Source organism: Panthera uncia, assembly GCF_023721935.1.
Source record: "Panthera uncia isolate 11264 chromosome A1 unlocalized genomic scaffold, Puncia_PCG_1.0 HiC_scaffold_17, whole genome shotgun sequence".
In the NCBI taxonomy this organism is placed as follows: Eukaryota; Metazoa; Chordata; class Mammalia; order Carnivora; family Felidae; genus Panthera; species Panthera uncia.
In genome coordinates, this window is record NW_026057577.1 from 22,250,597 (window position 1) to 22,271,769 (window position 21,173).

At 40.9% G+C, this 21,173-nt stretch overlaps 1 protein-coding gene across 1 annotated transcript in view; it reads right to left on the reverse strand.

Moving 5' to 3' along the window:
- Nucleotides 1–287: 287 nt before the first annotated feature.
- The window catches only part of FBN2 (fibrillin 2), a 257,434-nt gene continuing 236,548 nt past the window's right edge, over nucleotides 288–21,173 (reverse strand). Inside the window, exons 56-65 of the mRNA XM_049648459.1 lie at nucleotides 19,948–20,073; nucleotides 18,416–18,622; nucleotides 17,284–17,409; nucleotides 14,695–14,817; nucleotides 13,174–13,290; nucleotides 12,440–12,568; nucleotides 10,729–10,848; nucleotides 5,456–5,687; nucleotides 4,105–4,276; nucleotides 288–2,268 (exon numbers count right to left, since the gene is read on the reverse strand). Of these exons, the coding sequence (XP_049504416.1) occupies nucleotides 1,894–2,268; nucleotides 4,105–4,276; nucleotides 5,456–5,687; nucleotides 10,729–10,848; nucleotides 12,440–12,568; nucleotides 13,174–13,290; nucleotides 14,695–14,817; nucleotides 17,284–17,409; nucleotides 18,416–18,622; nucleotides 19,948–20,073 (1,727 nt within the window). The 3' untranslated portion in view covers nucleotides 288–1,893. The remainder of the gene's footprint in view (nucleotides 2,269–4,104; nucleotides 4,277–5,455; nucleotides 5,688–10,728; nucleotides 10,849–12,439; nucleotides 12,569–13,173; nucleotides 13,291–14,694; nucleotides 14,818–17,283; nucleotides 17,410–18,415; nucleotides 18,623–19,947; nucleotides 20,074–21,173) is intronic.

The following is a 21,173-nucleotide window of genomic DNA, read 5'->3' on the forward strand; positions in this document are numbered from 1 at the left end:
GTGTGTGTGTGTGTGTGTGTGTGTGTGTGTGTGTGTGTGTGTGTTGGGGGGGGGCGTGCTCTAGCAGTCTTAGAATCTATGCAGAAGGAAAGGACCTACTGTCTTGAGTTTGGCCTTCTACATGAATATGATTTTACATTGTAATTGTCACTTGAACACTCCTGCTTACTTTGTGTCACAGATTGGACAGCATTTTCTTGTCTTCCTACAGTTGTGCCCTGGCCGAGCCCTCCCCCACCCACACACAAACAGGGATTGTAGTCCCATAAAACTCTCAGCCAGAAAACTACCCCAAAATAAGCTTTATTGCAAGACAAGTGTCATATTTGGTACATAGACCTACAAAAACAAAACCAAAACCATAAGTTTTTCCTCACAAACACTTGATTACAAATTTACACTGTTTCTTTTTATTTATTTATTTATTTTAGGTATTAAAAAACAAAACAGAACAAAACCCCAAACTGGATATAACTGGTTATGAATCTTTGGTCAGCACAGGTGTGAGAGGAACAACCCGGAGCCTGCATGTGCTTCTGGCCATTTCACATATGAGGTTTGGTCACCGGTCCAGGGACAGGTTCTTGGGTTGAGAAGTACACGGGGACGTCCTTTTAATTAGCACGTCCCGGTACAGGATCTTTTCAAAATGACTAAAGCAAACTAAACATCAATTCATTGTACAAACATCTTTCATACACAATAGGCTATGATAAAACGAGGCATATGGTGTATAACTACAGTATTAATGAAAATTCTAAAAAAAAAAAAAAAAATGGATTCAAAACAAAACAACATATATTCCTTGGCTGTACTGCATGATTTGTTTGCACATATGGCAGTCCTGAAACAGCTTGAACATAATAAATGCACCGTTAATCTAAGACAGCACCGAACACTAGAGAACGCCAGGGGTCCCTCTGCGAAGGACCGGCAGTTCCGGAGCTGCCTGCGGCGCCACGCATGCGCGGCGCACCCTGGGTAAGAATGAGGTGGTGTGGGGAGCACGCGGGCTTCCTTGAGGTTCTAGGAGGAGGAGATACAGTACGGTCTGGCCCTGCAACGCTACTGGTCTCACAAGCAGTCAAGGTATTTTGCTACAGTGGTTGCGCCTCATCTTCCGTTGCCTGGTGTGTCTGCTGATGTGAAATATCGTCACGCTGAGCTGCTGTGGCTCTGATCGCCTTTATCCAGGATCTAATGGCATTTCCGTCTTTTCAGAGTATTGATTACACGGCCCATACAGCTCTGTGAGGCTTTCTTTAAAACAATCGGATGTGTACCAGTTGGACGACTGGCAGAAAAACCAAAGGAAACATCTCTTGAATCTACTGGATTTTTAAAAAGCACCTCTAAAAGACATAGCTCAAATTTATAAATCTAAAGAAAAACAAGTGAGTTTCCCTTTTTTGTTTACATAGTTTGTTCATTTCTCCATATATTACTGCATTAAAAATAAATAAACATCTATATTTTTTTTTAATTAGCAACTATAGCAAAATACCCAAAGTGTTACAGACTGCTAACAGGTAAAAAAAAAAAAAAAAAAAAAAAGAAAAAAAAACTCACATTATTTTTGTGCATTTAGTGCCATATGCTGATCTCTTGAACATTTAATTTTAGTTTTTTTTTTTTAATATATTTTAAAGTGAAGTTATATAAAAAATACAGTAACCACGGTTGCCTCTGTACTCAAATCTTTGGCCATACCAGAGTCTCAATTATCCCTCCCTGTGAGGGTCAACATTCTGCAGTCTGAGACAGGGAGGAAAGAAATAAAAGTTGTCTTTCCCGCCCCCCGCCCCCATCTTTAAAATTAGTCCTTGATTTCTCAGAGGCTTCTGCAGGCTGGCTGTGCAGGGATTTGAGCCTGGAACCAGGTCTTGTAAGGGGTTAATAGAGCTGAATCTGCAGCCTCATTCTGAGAGCCTCCCCGAGCTCCCCTACGAGGTAGTCATCCTCATTGTGGTCTTCCAGTTTCTTCAGCTCCTTCTTCTTGTAGAGAGGGATGCTGGTGATTTCCAGTGTGTATGTGCCAGGCACCAGCTTCTTCTTGGCCGTGTGCAAGTAGCTGAGCCCGTTTCTTTGGTGGATGCGGAAGATGCCCTCGTCGTTCCCTTGGGAGATGACATAGCGGATGTGGTTGTTGAGGGGCTCGATGGCGGGCATGAGTTCTAGGATGTGCTCCTTTGAGCCAAGGCCCGAGAGGTTGAACTTCATTTTCATGGGGCTGTCCATGTCGACGCTCTCCAGACTGATGTGTTCAACCTGGAGGAAGAGCAGGAAGGGATGTGGGAAGAGATTCGGAGGCAGAAGGAGAGGGACTGGGAAGGGACGTGTTGCTGGGGCTGCAGCCCCAGCAACCACCCCGTGTAGGCCCTGCGCCAGAAGCGCTGTGAAGGAAGGAGGCTGCTGTGACTTCCTGTCAGCTGGGGGAAAGGTCAGTCCCATAGAGCTGTCAGCCCTGAGCTGAGCCCACAGAGAGCGTTCACATTTAAAAACATTTTTTGATGAGTTTGTGGAATAACATGCTGATTAATAATTTAAGAAATGATTATAATTTTTTTTTTCTGGAGTCTAAATCAGAAGTGTAGCTATTAGCGAACAGCAGGGACTATCCTCAGAACAGTCTTCATTGTGAAGGCTTGGTGTGATTTGTGAGGCCCCACACCGTGAGTGCAGTGCATTTACTGGGTGTTCGGCGTTTTTAGTGCAGACCAAGGGACCTGCAGAGTTTTGGGCTTGGGTTTGAGTCTGCTTTGGTTAAAACAAAAAACAAAACAAACCAGTGGGGCCAGGCCCAGATAAATCAAGTCTCACTTGGACAGAAGGATGGGAAGTTTTAGAATTCTATTTTAGTAATACTGGAAAAATCTAAAGCTCTGAGTTGATGCCTTTAAGAAATGGGCTCTGGTGCTGCAGAAGGGCCCATCAGTGATCAGACAGAATCCTGTGCCCATTACCACTGTGGGAAGTTTTAATAAGCAAAATTTCTGGATTTTTGGTTAGGAGCACCGGATGAATATTTAAACATCAGTTAGGTACCTCCGTCAACTTAAGGTAAATGTAACACTGGCTTGTTTATTATAAAATAGAACCAAAGACATTTCGTCTAGAGAAATCTAGTCTTACAGGTAAGGAAAGTTTCTGAAGTTCAGAAACAAACAGTTTCAGATCAGAAAACTGAAACAAGTCCTCTAACTCACACAGCCAGTCAGTTGTTTTCTTTGGTGGGGGAATTTTGCAGTAATGTTAACTGAAGAAGGTGGTGCTAGCCCTGATCTTTGGGCAAATCATCATCTGTGGATACCAACCAGGTAATAACACCTGGTGACATTTACTAACATGTCTGGCACTGTTCTGGGCACTTCACAGTGTCAACACCATCTTCTTGTCAGCCTTCAAGGTTAAGTATTTTAATCCACATTTTATAGGTGAAGAAATTGAGGGAGAGAGAGGTTAAGTGAACATGCCCCATGAAACACAGGTAGTAAGTGGGGAGGGTCAGGGAACATTTCAAACCACGTAGGCATGGCCTTACCTTTTAACTACTCAGGTAAATGTCATTGATAGCAAAGACCCACGGGCAGGCAATTCACATTTTCAGTTCCTTACAAAATACACTTTACTTGGAGATAAAAATTTTGTTTTCTTATATGGGAGGAATCCTTATTCTTACAAATGTCATAGAATATGAGACCTTGTTGCCTTATCTACTGAGAATTAAAAGCAACCTGGTGTACTACATTTGTATAAAACACAGATGGACACATTCAAAATAATTTGTTATCTCAATCATTTTATAATAGCTATTTCTGAGATGGACACGTTTTTCCCTCTGGCACAAATCAAAAACAAAAACATAGGATCTGAAACTATGACTGATAAAGTCCCCCCCCCCCACACACACACCCAGTCCTTGTGTTTTCAGTTAATACTGCCCCTAATTTTGCCGTGCCTCTGCCATATTGTGTCTGTTAATTTAGTTATGACCTTTCAACAAACTGTCCACAGAGGCTGGAACCTACGTTAAAGTTTACTGCAGAGTATGCGCGACGGCGTGAGGATAAAATCTTGTGACAGAACCAAGCCAGGGTTACTCACGGTAGTGGGCTCTGGGTCGTGAACGCTTCTCTTCTGTCTGCCGTCTTTCTTAGAGTAGCCATTGATTTTGCACTCATAGCATGCTTCTGGGGACAGAGCGTTTTCCTCGTCCACCTCCGCATCCAGGGACAGGTACTGCCCTTTGTTAAATCCCATTCCTGAGACACAGTGGCTATTGGCAATGAGAAGCAAGGCATTGTGAGACTTCACAGGGTGTGACCACAGGGTTCCAGTGGGAGACCAAAGACTTTTTAGAAACAGGAAACCAACAGAGTAAACTCTAAGGTCAGAAACACCAACACCTAATAGTCTTGGTAAATCTTCCCTTCAACACTTAATACACGAGGTTCTCCCTCATTTTGAGCAACATTCTTCTCAGAATGAGCCCCGGGCTTCTCCAATTTTCATTCCTATTTAGACTGAAGCACTCAGGTATAGTTATATCAAGAAGGTTAAAAAACAAAACAAAAGCAAAGTATGAATTTCAAAAGAATGCTTAAGAGAATTTCTGTTGCTTTACAAGCCCGAAGCCTGTGCTTGATGCTCTCAGGGTGTCTCTCTGCTTTAACAGCTGGGATTTCTGAGCTCCTCTTAGGGTTAGTGAGAGTCACCGAGTTGGCTGTAAATGACCTGTTGTCTGGACCACGACCTTGGTTTTCAAGCATTATCAGGTAGCAGGGGTGGACAGATGAGTCCGCACCCCTCAGTGCCTGACTCACTCCCTGTTCCTTCTGGGGAAGGTGACCTTGACTGACTTGTAAATTACCATCTTCTGTGCTGTGTGAGGCCCAGCTGCCTTGAAGGAAGGGTGTGGGTGGCTAGCGCCTCCAATGTGCTCTCATTGAGACGGCTCACTTGGGAAGGTGCCATTAGCTGGCGGGAACCCAGCCTTGTGGTGGTGCCACGCTGACCAGGCACATCCGCTCTGTGCACTATACAGCCAGATGAGCAAAGAGAGGGAAAGACTCCCTCCTTAGGGACCACTGGGTTAGCACTTGCCAAAATTCATAGAAAAATCTCGGGTGAAGCCATCCCACTTACACCTCATAATCCAGGTGTCAGTGACAACACGGGAGCAGGGTTTTTAAAATGTCTCTGGCCTTGAGGGATCTGAGTGAATCAATTCAGGCCATTCTGAGGGGCTGGAGAGTGACACCTGTATAAAAGCGGGTCTCAAGTTCACCACAGAGGAGGCGATTCTACTGCACCTCACCCATGTGCCTTCCTGGCGGTCCTCCTTCCCACATCCCAAGTCCTCTGACCAGTGCTTTTGCCTCCCGGGCAACATTAGCTTTCCCTTAAGTGTCGGGACCGCGCTTGCTTCCCAGCGCGGAGAGGTGGGTAGCCTTACCCCTGTCCTACTCGGTAGTAGCCGGGCGGGCAGCCACAGAGGTAGCCCCCTTCTGTGTTGGAGCAGCCATAGTTGCAGGGGTTCTTGGAGGACGAGCACTCGTTGACATCATGGCAGGCGCTGGAGAACTGGTCGAAGGAGAAGCCGGAGGGGCAGACGCACTTGTAACCCCCCAGGGTGTTGTAGCAGGAAGCGGAGCCACATGCATTGGGATTGGAGCATTCATTCTCGTCTAGAAACACAGAGTAAGAAACTCTTACCCAAGGGAGGGGGCGGGAGGTGAAGGAGAGCCTGGCTGTCAGAGGAATGACAGTTTCACGTGGACATACCTCCAGAAGCGTATTTAAAAAATGTTCACTCTGATGGTTGATTGGCAAAGCTTATAAAATTAAAAAAAAAAAAAACCCCAGACAAAATTCCCCTCACTTAGGGCTTTAAAAAAACCCTGGCCCTCCCCTTTAATTTTCTGTCTGTGCTATATTTCTGAATAGGATGGCAGCCTTTGGGTACAGATGTAGGCAGTCTGCCCACTGAACAACTTCTATTCTTGGAACCTAAGGTTACTTCAAAAGCCTGTCTCTCAGATCCAAGGAGATACAAAGTACATCACTACATTTCAGGGGCCACAGGGAGGGAGAAATGGAGAATGATTCCTTATGGGTGTGGAGTTTCTCTCTAGGATGATGAAAATGTGTGGGAGGTGATGATTGCACACTCCTGTAAGAATATACTGAACACCACTGAACTGCACACATTGTGTTTTTAATTTTTTTTTAACGTTTTTGTTTCTGAGAGAGACAGAGACAGAACGTGAGCAGGGGAGGGGCAGAGAGGGAGGGAGACACACAATCGGAAGCAGGCTCCAGGCTCTGAGCTGTCAGCACAGAGCCCAGCTTGGAGCTCGAACCACGAACTGGGTGATCATGACCTGAGCTGAAGTTCGGTGCTTAAGCGACTGAGCCACCCAGGAGCCCCTGAACTGTACACATTTTGAAAAGATGACTTTTATGATATGTGAATTATATCTCAATTTAAAAAAACCTGTTTCTATACACATTTCCATTCCCCTAGCAATTCCCAAATTCATTCTATGTGGGTAGAAAACATATGTAAAAATTCAAATACTATGAATTACAAAGTAATTAAAAGAAACATTATTTAATTCAGTTTATTGAACTGGAAATCTAGTATGCTTTTAACTACTTGAGAACCCATTAGGTGCAGACTGTATCTTCTGGGAGAGGTTTGCATTCAGCAAATGCTAACCTAGGTTTTACTAGTTTAATAACTAACCTTACACTGTACATTCCTGCCTGCAGGATAATGACAGGTTCTACTTTCAGTCGCTCTTATTTTTACAAAAATCAAAGCCTGATTGTGCTTTTAACTGCGGAGATTATAGTTTTGCTCTTCACTGCCTGGTTGATACATAGCATGTGGCTTGACTCCTCTGGGCTTTATCATAATCCACATTTCACCCTGGGCTCAAGTCACATCTGCTCCGTGGAATTCTTATGACCCCAGTGGAGCACAATGTGGCTGTTTCCCTGATACGTGACAAGTTTACGTTTCAGCCCACGTGAGGAGACGGTCCATTTGCAAGGAGATGTGCGTCTGGAACACAACAGCTACAGGGAGGTTTACGGGGGTGCAGGGGCAATCTCCGAGCCGAGGCCTCTCAGGAAATTTAACTCCATGAGGTAAAGCCCACAAGTTACCAAAAGGATAGGTGTGAATGAATTAGGCAATTTTTGTGTCAGGATTATAGCTTCAGAATTAGACCAGCAAACAGAGAGTGCCGGATATACAACTTGATAGGATTACTTACTATGTATGAGTTCTTAGTCTTCATTTCATGGGGAGAAAAGTATTTAAGTGAATTCTTAATAACTAGGCTACCTCGGACATAGGCGTAACTGCTGTTTTATTTCTATGTTCAAAAGACTTGAAATTTGGCCATGAAGGCTGACCTGCTTCAGTCATTAAATCTGACATTTATATGCAGTGTTTCTCTCCTAACAGAAAATATAAATTAGGTTATAATTTAACAAAATGATCCTGCTATGAATATAGGATTAGACATTCTGTTAGGTAGAAAAATTACCAGGGAAAGGCAATTAACTGAGTAAATTGCATTTACGTACTGTTGACGAGAACATTTAAATATGTGTCATGTTTTTCTAAGCTCCATAATGTACTCATTTGTTACAAATGTATATTGTGGTATATTTTTTTGGACTCAGGTAATCTCACTTGTAAAATATTTTCATGTTTAATACATACTTTATCTCATGCCTCACTGATTAATAATTTTTTTTCCATGGGCAAGTGTTAATATTCACTTATTTTCAATTTTGAATAATTAATAACGGTTATAACAATTTGGGAATGTTACCTACCTACATCGGTACAGTGTATGTGCCACAATGTTATAAATGTTCTCTGGCAAGTGGCTGGAGACTTCTTAAAGTGTTCATGAGAATCAAAACCTTTCTTTAGTGTTGGGGCACCTGGGTGGCTCAGTCGGTTAAGCATCCAGCTTCGGCTCAGGTCGTGATCTCATGGTTTGTGGGTTTGAGACCCAGGTCGGGCTCTGTGGTGTCAGCTCAGAGCCTGGAACCTGCTTCAGATTCTGTGCCTCCCTCTCTCTCTGTCCTTCCCCCATTCATGCTCTGTCTCTCTCTGTCTCTCAAAAAATGAATAAACGTTAAAAAAATTAAAAAAAAAAAAAACCTTTTTCAGTAGTAACACAAACTGTCATTTTCCTTAAGTTGGCAACAGTATTACAACATTGTAGGCTTACAATTTAATATTATTAAAATTATCTGATACACTGACTATAACAGTTTGGTCCCTTCATTCTGTATCCTTCCCCCTTCAATCCTATGAATGACTAATGATATTTACACACACAGGTAACAGATAAAAATAATTTGCGGCCTTTCAGCTGGCATTTTGTCATAATTCTTGTTCTTTTGACAAGTTGTTGCTTTTATTAGTTCCTGATGGTTTAATTCCATCCCTGCCATATATTTGAGTTGAAATTCCAACTGGAATTATGTGTGTTCAAAGCAAGGAAGTCAGCAGTTAAAGTAGAGACCAGCTGGATTCCTCAACCTTGAACAGAAGAATCTGGAAACTTCCAAATAAATCCCTGCTGTTACACTGTGTGAGCTTCTCTGGGGTGACTGCCTTGCTGAAGTGCCCACTTGGAGGATCCCACAAAGGGGAATTAGGATGCACCATACATGGGGCACCTGGGGGGCTCAGTTGGTTAAGCATCTGACTGTTGATTTCAGTTCAGGTTGTGATCTCATGGTCTTGAGACTGAGTCCCCTCGTTGGGCTCCATGTGGAGCCTGCCTGGGATTCTCTCTGCCCCTCCCCAACTCGTCTCTTTCTCTCTCTCAAAATAAATAAATTTTTAAAAAGGATATATACTATATTAGCCTTGATCTTAAAGTTAGACCAATGTAGTGAAAAACTATATAGATATTTTTGCACTAGATATTTATAGGTAGAAGCTTCAGCAAACTTAAGAACTTGGAAGTTGAGATGATATTCCATACATGTTCCTGTTTATACTTATGGTCACTATAAAAATGAGAATTCTTTTTAATAAGCTGACACATAGGAGATATTAGAAGATCATCCTTTGGCTGTAATATCCACAGAATTAACTGAGAAATCCATGTTATTTACTAAGTGGAGGGTCTCCTATTTTATGAACAAAGCAGTATCATTGTTTTATACTGTTTTAACAGCTATCTAAAAAAGTACTGTTCTCGATATTCTTAAGTGTACTTATTACGCCTATACTTTGCCCCTGTTTAAAAATCAATAAAGCAGGGCAAAAGGACATTGGCAACATTTTTTGTCTGTGTACAGAAAAACAAGTAAATTTACTAAATCATTTTGACTGCCTAACTTACACCATTGTGATAATGTTTGAAAACTTTGCCCTTAACTTCTTAATCATTAATGGCTTCTGCATTTCCTTTCATGAGTGTCTATTTGTGGGGGTGACAAAAGCATCTGTCTCTGGCCTGGCACAAGACTGCAACCCTCTTTGTGACTTTCATAAGACTTGGCTTCCCTCCTTTGAAATCTATCTTGACTTTCTCTTCTCAAATCACTACACCGTCATTAGAAATTTCTTTTGAGAAGACCACAAAGGATAAAATCAGATTAATTTATTTAGTGGATGCTCACAGTGAAATATTTGGAAAACACGTGGAGTAATTTAAATCACTACAGAGGAACAGGAAAGCGCCCTGCTGTTTCTCTGCAGGACCACTGTTCCCCTCTCTGCTCAGCTATGCTGGCATCTGATGTCACAGCCTGTTGGATGGCATGTCTATGAAGTGCATTCAGATGGAGTGAAGAAATGAGGCCTGTGCTAAGTCAATCAGCTGGCTATTCAAGTACAGAATAATGTTCTCTTTGATCAGTCTGTCCTTAAAAGGAGAACTGCTATTGACTATTAGAAATGCAAGGAACAGAGCTAAAGGTCTACACATTTTATTTTATAAATGCTTTTCTCTGGAGTTTTCAACAGAATTAGCTCTAACTAGATACTTCTTCTACCTTCAAATACTTTAACCCTCTTCATTAGATCTATGTAACTGAAGAGCACAGATGGATGGCTCTTATTAAGCTGATGTGAATTCATTTAGATTTATATGAGGGAGATGGATGGGTAATTCTTCAACCCCAAATCTAAAGACAAGACATCAATGATGAAAAGCCCCAGACCTTGGCAAATGAAGACGATGATTGTTGACACCACTTTTACAAAGTTAAAAGTACATGTAGTAGAAATTTCTAATTATAAAAGCTCTAGTTGAGTTACCTTTTAGGGCCTTAAAACAACATTTTTATTCCAGGTATTTTCAAACATACACAAACATAGAGACTAGTGTAACAGATGCCCGTGAAGGACTGGCTTTAAAGTTCTAGGATTCTAGGGGCAGCTGGGTGGCTCAGTAAGTTACACATCCCGACTCTTGATTTTGGCTCAGGTCATGATCTCATGGTTCTTCGGGTAGACCCCCATCTCTGGCTCTGCACTGACAGTGTGGAGCCTGCTTGGGATTCTCTCTCCCTCTGCGGAACTTCTGCTGGCTCCCTCTCTCTCACTCTCTCTCTCAAAAATAAATAAAGTTCTAGGATTCTGAGGCTACACTGAAGCATCAACCTTTGTTAGTTGTTCATTTTATGCACAGATACTTTAAGGTAAGAAAGGCAGATGGTACATAACAAGCAGGAGCTCACCGACACACTGATTCCACTGGTAATGCTGAATATACCCTTGAGGGCAACCACATCTGTAGCCTCCCAGGATGTTCTGGCAGCCATGCTGGCACCTGTGGTTTCCATCACATTCATCCACATCTGCAAAAACAAGCCCAGCATGAGATTCACGCAGACTTGCCTCTACTGTTCGGACGTGCACTCCCAACACAACCTGGGCTAACTATCATCAGGGAAACTAACAAGACACACAAAGAGGCTGTGAGCTTTTCCAAGTCACATGGTTATTAGGGGTCATCACAGATGGTTCTAAGAGCCCACCTTCTTCTTATGCTGTCCACCGGACCATCTCCTGTCAGTGCTTTCAATAACATCTTCATTTCAGCAAATCAACAATAGCAACCACAAATGTTGTGTATATTTTGGATGGATTAACTGCATATGGTGTGATTTATTTGGTAGGTAATTGAAGCATATTTGCATTACATATTCCAGTAGATTCAATAGTGATTCGGACATTTTATTCCTCAATTTCAGGAAGATACAGCACTACAGAGATACCATTCAAAATTAAATTTAAAATGTAAGGATTTGAATGTTATTTTTAGATGTGATGGGGTATTCTTACACATCTGGAATAATTTCTTTGTTCGTACATGCATATTCTTTGGGAATGATACCTGAGGCTTTGAAATCTACCCATAAAGAGTAAAATAAAATTGACACGTCTGATGTGTGTACAGCAAATTTATATGGATAATTAATAAATGGTATGTGGATGGTCACAAGCTGAACTCACAAGTGGCAAACAGCAGTACATTCAGAATACTTTAAAATTTTCAATGATTTCAAATATAAAATGTTAAAATGGAAATTTTTAAAGCCGAATTTTTCTTGGCTGCAAATTAGATATATAAATCTCCTACACTTCTTATAAAGAGTACATTAAAAACTATGAATATATTTCTTAAATCAAAGGGTGACTAAAATCAATAAAGACATAAACTGCAATAGTTTATAAAAAAATGTAAGGAGATGTATATAGTCCTATAATTTTTTTGGCATAGGTATTTTGCAAAAGATACCAATTCTAATAAATTAACACCTGTGATGGAAATATTAGAGAACAGTTTAATATTTTGTCAGGTATAGGCAGATTCTTAATTTATTCCCAGTTAACCATTTCCTTGCACTTCACAAGAAATACCTATTGTGGGGGGGTAGATTTATAGAAAATGCCCATTGTCGGGAAGAGAGTGAATCAGGAGTTTCAGAACAAATGAAATGGAAATAGCTCTCACTTTCCCCAGTGCTTTTCGTCGATTTCTGCAATTCTCTTTGATAACTGGTTCTTTTAAGACTTAACTTTCACACATGTCGTTATCATGGAACAAAGCCCCATGTTTTTTTCTGATCTATCTGTATACTACTGTAAACCATATTAGCTACAGAATTCTCTTGCAGTTTTTTTTTTTTTAGATCAGTAATTATGTAAAGACAACACTTACTTTAAAAGCCAGTTCATACTCTCAGAATTTTGGTTCTACCACATTAAAGTTTTCCTCTGCCCCCAGAATGATACATGAAAATCTAAGAACAAAAATCAGTTCCTGAGTTCTATCTTGTTAAGTACTTTCTTTCTTTTGAGATGATCTCATTTCTCATTTAGTGGCTTGGGAGTTAAAAATAGTTTGCTGTGTTAGATCAAGGATTTTTGAGCAAATAAACTGACCTTCACAGTTCAGTCCAGTGGCATCAAGAGAGAACCCTCTTTGGCATTCGCAGCTGAAACTTCCAGGCGTGTTTTGACAGATTCCTTTTGCTCCACAGAGTGAAGGCTGAGACCCACATTCATTGTTGTCTAGCAAAGCAGGAAGGAGGAATGTCAAGCTTCCTAATCATTACCTGAGATTTCACTATACAAAGTGAAAAGTGAGGTATGAAAGCCTAAGTTTTCAAGATGTGAAAACTTGAGAGAAATGTATGGCCAGATTCATTGTCATGTTAGTGGCAAGAAAAGGACTATTTCAAGACATGTGAAGTTATAGTGTGTCTTGGGTTGATCGAGGACATGATTTCTGATAACGCAGACTGAAGGTCTCTTAACGTGTGTGTTTTCTAACATAAAATAATCCACCATGTTCGCTAGCATGTTGTAAATTACAGTGAACCTTTATCCATATTTTGTCTGAATACACATGGTTATATTTAGAATGCAATAGAAAGGCACTGTTTGGAATACACCCTACCGTGCTTGTGCTTGGTTGGACCTTAACTATTTTTTTCCTTTGGATATTATTCTTGGGCAAAAACACCTATATTATTAGCCACATTTCTAGACCACTAATTATGACGCATTGGTCCTAAATATGAGTATTGAGCCATTCGTTATTCTCCCACTTTAAGTATGATTTTTATGCATCTACCAAGAGTTTGCAAAACTAGCCATTTGTAGTTTTGTCTTACCAATACAAGCAGTGTGGTGCTGTGTGAAACCAGGTGGACATTTACAGGTAAAACCTCCCAGAGTGTTGACACAGAGGAACTGGCAGTTGTGCTGTTTGGTTTGACATTCATCAAGGTCTGAAATGAAAGAGAAGCCAGTGAAAATCAGAGCAGAGTCACCTGGCTGTGCATTCTTTCTCATGAAGCCACAGGATGTGTACATCTTCCATTGGGAGTATATTGCCTAGAGTTGTGCAGGAAGCTTTACAGACTTCCATATGTGTATGGCAAGCAGTTCCTTTTCTCACATGTCAGCAGCATAAATATCATGGGCTGCTCTGATAGGATGGCTAAGGTGATACATAACACAAAGTTTTCCTAGAATAAGAAAGAGAATGGAGGAGTCACAGTGGTTTATACGAACCGTTCTCAAAGCGAATATCCAAAGGGTATAATTTTTGAATTTAATGCACAGTTCAGTACATGGCTGGTCACTTACTCCTATTAAAAGAGGGGTTAAATAATAATAAAAAGATCTGGAAATTGATGAAGATCTGAAAACAAACAATGAGTCAAGTTCTCAGACTCCAAATGAAAACACCATCATAAATACAAGAGGAAGCAAAAAAAACAAAACAAAACAAAACAAAAAAACCACAACAAAAAACAAAACAAAACCCAAAATACAGCATCTGTAATTCTGATCATAAATGGAATTTATATTTGAACTAACAGAAAACTGAAAATGTGATTTTGGTTAGATTAGAACTAAATATATTGAAGTAAATATGCACAGCAATATAAGATGTAAACAACTAATTCATTATATTAAAGCTTAAAAAGCACACACTAGTTGTACTCTTAACAACGTGCAAAATTAAATTGATTCCTGATGGCTCAGTAAATAGGTCAAAGAGAATAGTACTGCTTGCTATTATTGTTAGTCCTTTTTTTTTTTTTTCGGTATTCCTTGGAAATAAAACTTCATTCTTCTTAATAACCTGTATTTCAAAAATTTAAGAAGGAATTTCCTCAGTCCATTGATTTTATACTGGTGAGGTTTATGACAAAAATGAATGCATGACTATAGCATTGGAGCCACAGTAATTGTCTAACTTAGTTTGATAATTCCTTTCAATACTACTAAGCAAAAAATTTTAAATTCAACCATTCATTTTCAATATTCTGCGGTAGACATATAATAAAAGTAGTTTAGAGAAATAAGATCCTACATAACCAACGAAAGAAATTTGATTTCAGTTATTTGTTTCAATCTCTTCCCTCACCGTTTTTTGTCTTATGTAATTTCATTTTATTTTGAATTGTGTGGTTTGCTAGAAGAAGCAAACTGGGGTAGTTTGGGTTTCAATGCTCTCTGCCCCCTGCACGTGTCCTTCAGTAGAGGTTTCTGTGCCATAATAAGGTGGTCACTAGGAAGATGTGCTTTAATGAAGGAGATACAGGTGGAGGAATCCCGGACTCGCTAGATTCGGATCCGAAAGAAGAGAGACAAGGGTCAGAAATGCCAGAGACTTCACTCACCTTTGCACGTCTTTGCGTCCTCCTGTAGAACATATCCCCGGGGACATGAGCACTGGTAGCTTCCCTCAGTGTTCTTGCAGATGAAGTTGCATGGTTTCGGGGACTGAGAACATTCATCAAGATCTAAGTAAGAGTGATATGAAGATTAAATTCTTAGTTTCAAGGAGCAACTGGCCTCCTTCCTCCCTCCATATTCTTACTTCATCTTTTTCTTTTCCACTTCAACTTAAAATGGAAAAACAGCCAGAGAGAAAAGATGCACGCAACAGTGTCCTTGAGAGTAACGTACTGGTTTACTTTGTAGAGCAGTCTATGATTCTTGGATAAATGTAATATCTGGACAACTGTGCGGGTTCAAAAAATCCACCACATTGGTTTTTTTTAAATTGTTAAATATTTAAAAAAAAAATTTTTTTTTTAATGTTTATTTATTTTTGAGACAGAGAGAGAGCATGAATGGGGGAGGGTCAGAGAGAGGGAGACGCAGAATCTGAAACAGGCTCCAGGCTCTGAGCTGTCAGCACAGAGCCCGATGCGGGGCTCGAACTCACGGACTGCGAGATCATGACCTGAGCCAAAGTCGGCCGCTCAACCAACTGAGCCACCCAGGCGCCCCGAAATTGTTAAATATTTTTGAGAGAGAGAGAGAGCGTGTGTGCACAAGTGGGGGAGATGCAGAGAGGGAGACAGGATCCCAAGCAGGCTCTGTGCTGTTAGCACAAAGCCCGACATGGAGCTCCAACCCACCGACCATGAGATCACAACCTGAGCCGAAGTCAGATCCTCAACCGGCTGAGCCACCAGGCGCTGTGCCACTACATTCTTTAGATTTATGTATTTTGGTTTATAGCTTGAGGACCATACTCTAAAATGTAAGAATTTCTTTCTTCCTTTAAAAAAAATCTGTTTATTTCTGAGACAGAGAGACAGGGAGAGGGAGGGAGGAAGAGAGGGAGGGAGAGAGAGAAAGAATGAGAATGAACAGGGAAGGGGCAGAGAGGGAGACACAGAATCTCAAGCAGGATCCAGGCTCTGAGCTTTCAGCACAGAGCCGGATGACCCGATGTAGGGCTTGAACTCATGAATCGCGAGATCATGACCTGAGCTGAAACCGGACCCTTAACCGACTAAGCCACCCAGGTGCCCCCAGAGTTTCTTTCTTCGGACACTGTGACACACGGGTATGGAAGACGTTCTCTTGAACTGTTAGCTGCCATGCTAAGCACCGTGGGGCACCACAGATCCAGATTCAAGTCTTCATGCTGGCCCACCGTGCGGCTAGACTCGGGCCCAGGCTGCTAGACTACACACACACCACCAGCAGGTTCTCTTTGCTGTCTGGTCCTTATTTCCCTCCACACCCTCCCTGCAAGATGGCTCAGGCTCTGAGTCACTGGGTTAGGGGTCACAGCTCCTTTCAAGGCGGCCCTCCGTGTACAATTTTCTCCTCCCAGGGTTCAGTGACATCTCCCTCTTCTCTTTTGGCACAGCCCCAGCACACAGCACTGTGCCTCGCAGTTTCTACACACTCTGCTCACATCTTTATTCAAAACAACTGTCTTTAAATCGTCCCCACCTTTCAATATACTACCTCTTTACTGCTAAGACTGTCAGACGGCAAACAATCTCCATTTCTTCCTAAAACATACTGATCCATGCCTCCAGAATGCCAAAAGCTCATGATCAACAGCCTGTTCTCAAGCACTCTCATGCCCAACCAAGTGAGTCAGATGCTCACTAAGAGTCAGTATGGGTTTTCTTAACCTTTTCATCCCAGGTTGTTATTAAAACAGGAACTTGAATAGAAGTAAAGCTGCAAGGTAATTAAATATGGAGGAGAGAAGACTTGGTTTTTTTTTTTTTTTTTTTTTTGGTCATCATTGAAAACTAAGTCGAGGGGCGCCTGGGTGGCTTGGTTGGTTACGCGTCCGACTTCGGCTCAGGTCATGATCTTGCGGTCCCTGAGTTCGAGCCCCGCGTCAGGCTCTGTGCTAACTGCTAAGAGCCTGGAGCCTGTTTCAGATTCTGTGTCTCCCTCTCTCTCTGTCCCTCCCCTGTTCATGCTCTGTCTCTCTCTGTCTCAAAAATAAATAAACGTTAAAAAAATTAAAAAAAAAAAAAAAGAAAGAAAACTAAGTCGAATGCTTTGGAAAGACTTGATAAAGGCAAGCCTCCCACCCCTGCCCTTAACTGTTACGGAATTCTGTGTGTGAGACAATAAGAAACTGAATCAGAAAAAGAGACTGTAAAAAATAGAAGGATTCTGCCCTGAGACTTCTTTCCAACTGGAAATGATACATGATGCTTAATTGGTATATTTTATGCCAAAAACAGCAATGAGGAGCAAAACGCATTCTCTCTATATATGCTAACACACATGTCCAGAGTCCGAAGTCATTTTGTATTAAAATATAAAATGTTGAAACAATATTTTTGAAATAATTTTTATGCTTCTCCAATTGAACACTTCCTGATGAACTGAACAGTTCTGTGTCCCACACGCTCCATGGTAAACACACTGCATTGACAGAAGTGACCTGTAGGTAATGGGAGCTGGCCACCCCCAGAGGGAGAGACGCGGCACCTTACCTACGCACGAGGTGCCGCTGATGTCTGTGGTGTAGCCAACCTTGCAGAAGCACCGGAATGAGCCCATGGTATTGATGCACTGACCATTGCTGCAAAGGTTTGGCATAACTTTGCATTCGTCGATATCTGTGGGCAAAAACAACCCCAAAATGAAAACAAACGTACAAGTTAATATATATACGGGGATAACGCTGGTGGGAAAACTAAGAGAAACGAAGGAAGTGACGTGAGAGAACTAGCAACCAACATCCACAGTGCTGCTCACTCCAGCGGCTGGCAACATGCAAGGGAAAGAAAACTATTCTGAAGTGACCGGAAGAGATACATCCATGGAGGCTAGGTTGAAAGCCCTGCTTAAGTCTACTTGTTTTGCAATGTAAGTGTGTATTATTTTGGCGGGATATATACAGCTACCTCTCTGAAGCTCAAGTAATCTGGAATTTGTGGTGATCTCCTATGCCCGGACCTCATATTCACAATGGGATTCGGCTCTGAAGAAAGGGTTTCATTAGCAACGTAATCAGGCCCGGGGCTAAGAGTCTGTGTAGTAATAGAAGAAAATGGTATTTTTCAGGACATCAGTCTATCAGGTGGTTGTACAGAAAAATGGAAACAGAGGACTAATGGGCCAGAGGCTAGAATTTACCTCCAAAGTTAGAGCCTTTAGATATAAACTGCTTAAAAGAGGAATGGGCTCAGGAAGGGGAAAAAAGAAATTGGAAACCACTAACTGATAATGAGACTTGCTGGTTTGTATATACGTTGCAAACTGACTTAGTCCCTGTGCACAAATAGGCAACACGTATTTAAGTAAAGCAGGTATAGTTTGGGGGGTTACAAGCATGGCCTTTGGGGTAAGACAGGTATGTTCTGTTGCTGAGTGCATCCCTTAGAAAGGGTGTGATCTCAAGAAAATTACTTACTGTTACCAAAGCTTTCAGTTTTCCCAGTCAATCCTACCTCTTAAATACTAAGACTGCATCTTTTCCAGTCTCCAAATCATTAGCAAGAAGCGTATACAAACACATGTAAGTATTTCAGCTATCGTATCAATTTTTCACTTTTCCTTCCGGTTAACCTAAGTTAATGCTCATGGTATTGGTAGCGTGCGTCAATTTCCTCAACTCCTTACCTCTTCCATCAGTGGTATATCCTGGGCCATGAGGACATATCTTTTTGTACTGGGCAGTTCCCGGAAGTGGGCAAAGCTCACACTGGTGACCCCAACCTCGCCCCCCGTCACAGCAGCATTCGGACTTTGTGACGAGATTGCGACTGCTGGACGCCATCTGACACATCGTCTGCAACACCTCGGCAAAGCAGAGTCCCTGTCGATTGTCTGAAATAACAACGAGTTAATAAGCATCAGTGACATGGTGCTGACACTTCATTTTCATCTTCAAGTAAAATAGGACCATCAATGCTTTTCTTCCTGGCGGTAATGTTTTCAAAGGTGAGTACTCTTCTATGTGAACAGCCACACTGCCTGACAGTTTCATGAACACAAAGGTGTTAGAGAATCCGTTCAAAGCATGTTCTTTTACTAGAGTTTATTAAATTTGACAAAAGGTGATACTATCCTTTAGAAATAGATTTATTTTTCTTCAATCCATCAGCAACTAGTTGATAGCAAGCTATCATTCCTGCAGAATGCAAATAAAAGGAAAATGAAATGAAATCATTTCCCTATAAATAAGCAAATGAGTATCAGGATTTATTTGTGGAAATTCCAGATGATGTTACAATGTTGGTACGTATTCAGTCCAATCTCACATTTTCTGCATCTAAAAGAGGGTTCAGACATTTGGGCTAAGTGGGTTTTTTTTTGTTTTTTTAGTTAGTATAAATAAAGGAATTTCTCTGATGTAAATAGGCAAATAAATCTTTAATATGAACCATCCCAGTGAAAATATTATAAACAAAAAACTACATTAGACTATGTAGGTTATCTTTTCTATTTCCGGAAAGATTGGTGGTTAGTAAGGGTCTAGATTGTAAATAATATTTATTTTCTTGAGTAACAGTTTCCGAGGATTTAACGCAGTGACATCATTTGGAGAATCTGATATAGCTGAGACATTCTGTTTTTGTATCAGTGATGAGTGCTCTTATTTCTCGGTTTGCCTTAAATTTTCCTCCTCCATACATTTATACCCGCTCATATTTAACTGAAATGGCTTATCACAGAGGTATTTTAGCATTAAAATACAACATAATGTCTGAGCTTTATATTTTCCACAAGAGAATATTTTGTAAAACATTTTTTTCTGTACCGTAAAATAAAAATTAACCTTCACTACATTTTTGAAATGTGGCATTTACTTTAATATTATTAATACAGCAAAGCTTACCTCACATAGCAAATATTTTCTTATGGAATTAAATCATCTCCTGATGTAAGTTTTAGTAAAGTCACATTTTCCATAGAGCTTAATTAATCTTAATTTTGAAAAGACTATTTACATGACACATAGATGTGCATACAACACATGGGCAGAAATACATCATTTTAATAGATGGGTCCCTTCAGGAAGAGGCATATTGGATTACTCAGATTGGGGGGTTTTATAGCAGACAAGACTATGTATGTAGAGCCCTTCTGTGATGACCTCATAAAATGGATGTTTTACTTACCAAGTACAATACAATCAGGTGTCCACTTACCAAGGCATTCGGTGCCTGAGGAACTTGACTGAAATCCTTCACTACACTCACATCGGTAGCTCCCGATAGTGTTAACACAGCGCCCATTTTCACAAATTCCTGGCTTGGTCCTGCATTCATTTTCATCTTTGGGAAAACAAATAGGGTGAATAATGAGCAGAGTGTAAAATGACCATTCACAAATGATCCTTAAGGGAGTTACATCTTATTTAAAATGTCCCCACCAAAATACCAACATGATGGGATAAAAACTAGTCATATGTGAACATGGATTTATTTTTAACTCCATCCAGGAGGGTTCTTTCTTAACAAAATGTTTTTCTTTTTCCCTTCCCTTCCTTGTGGGGGAGGTATGGTCGTTTGATGGAAAATTGACCTCCACGAGCATTAACTTGCCCCAAGACACCAGACAAGGTGAGGAAGAACTCTGGGGGAGAGGGTGCCAGTTTACACGATATGGGAGCGAGGCTGGGGGCTGAGGGGAGGGGGGTGTTAAGGAAGGGTGGAGAGTAGGGTAAAAGCCACACAGGCAAGCATGAAGCGCAGGCTCCCAGACTGGCTTTGAGTCAAATCAGAGGAGCAGCGTGGTTTGTGAGGACTCTTACTGGTTGGAGAAATTTAGGGAGTTCTGCTCTTTTGGTTGGTGATAAATCTATTAGGGCAAAATGGTTTTCATTAAAATCTCTTTTATCTTTACTGGGTTTGATATTCTGTAAATTTTGTTTGGGGCTTTTTTTTTTTTTTTTTTTTTTTTTTTGTAAGCTATGCTATCAAGAACCTAAGAGAGCTTAGGACAATGAAATATTTTTTATAAACTGCTTTCATCTTTATACTTTTTATATTTTTTTGTCAGGATGTTTTTGTTTTTGCTTTGTTTTTGGTCAGAATGTTTTTTTCTTATTTATTTTTTACTTTACATCCAAGTTAGTTAGCGTATAGTACAATAATGATTTCAGGAGTAGATTCCAGTGATTCATCCCCTACATATAACACCCAGTGCTCATCTCAACAAATGTCTTCCTCAACGCCCATTGCCCATTTAGTCATCCCTCCACCCACCACCCCTGCAGCAAACCTCATTTGTTCTCTGTATTTAAGAGTCTCTGATGTTTTGCCCCCCTCCCTGTTTTTGTATTATTTTTGCTTCCCTTACCTTATGTTCATCTGTTTTGTATCTTAAAGTCCTCACATGAGTGAAGTCATATATTTGTCTTTATTTAATTTCG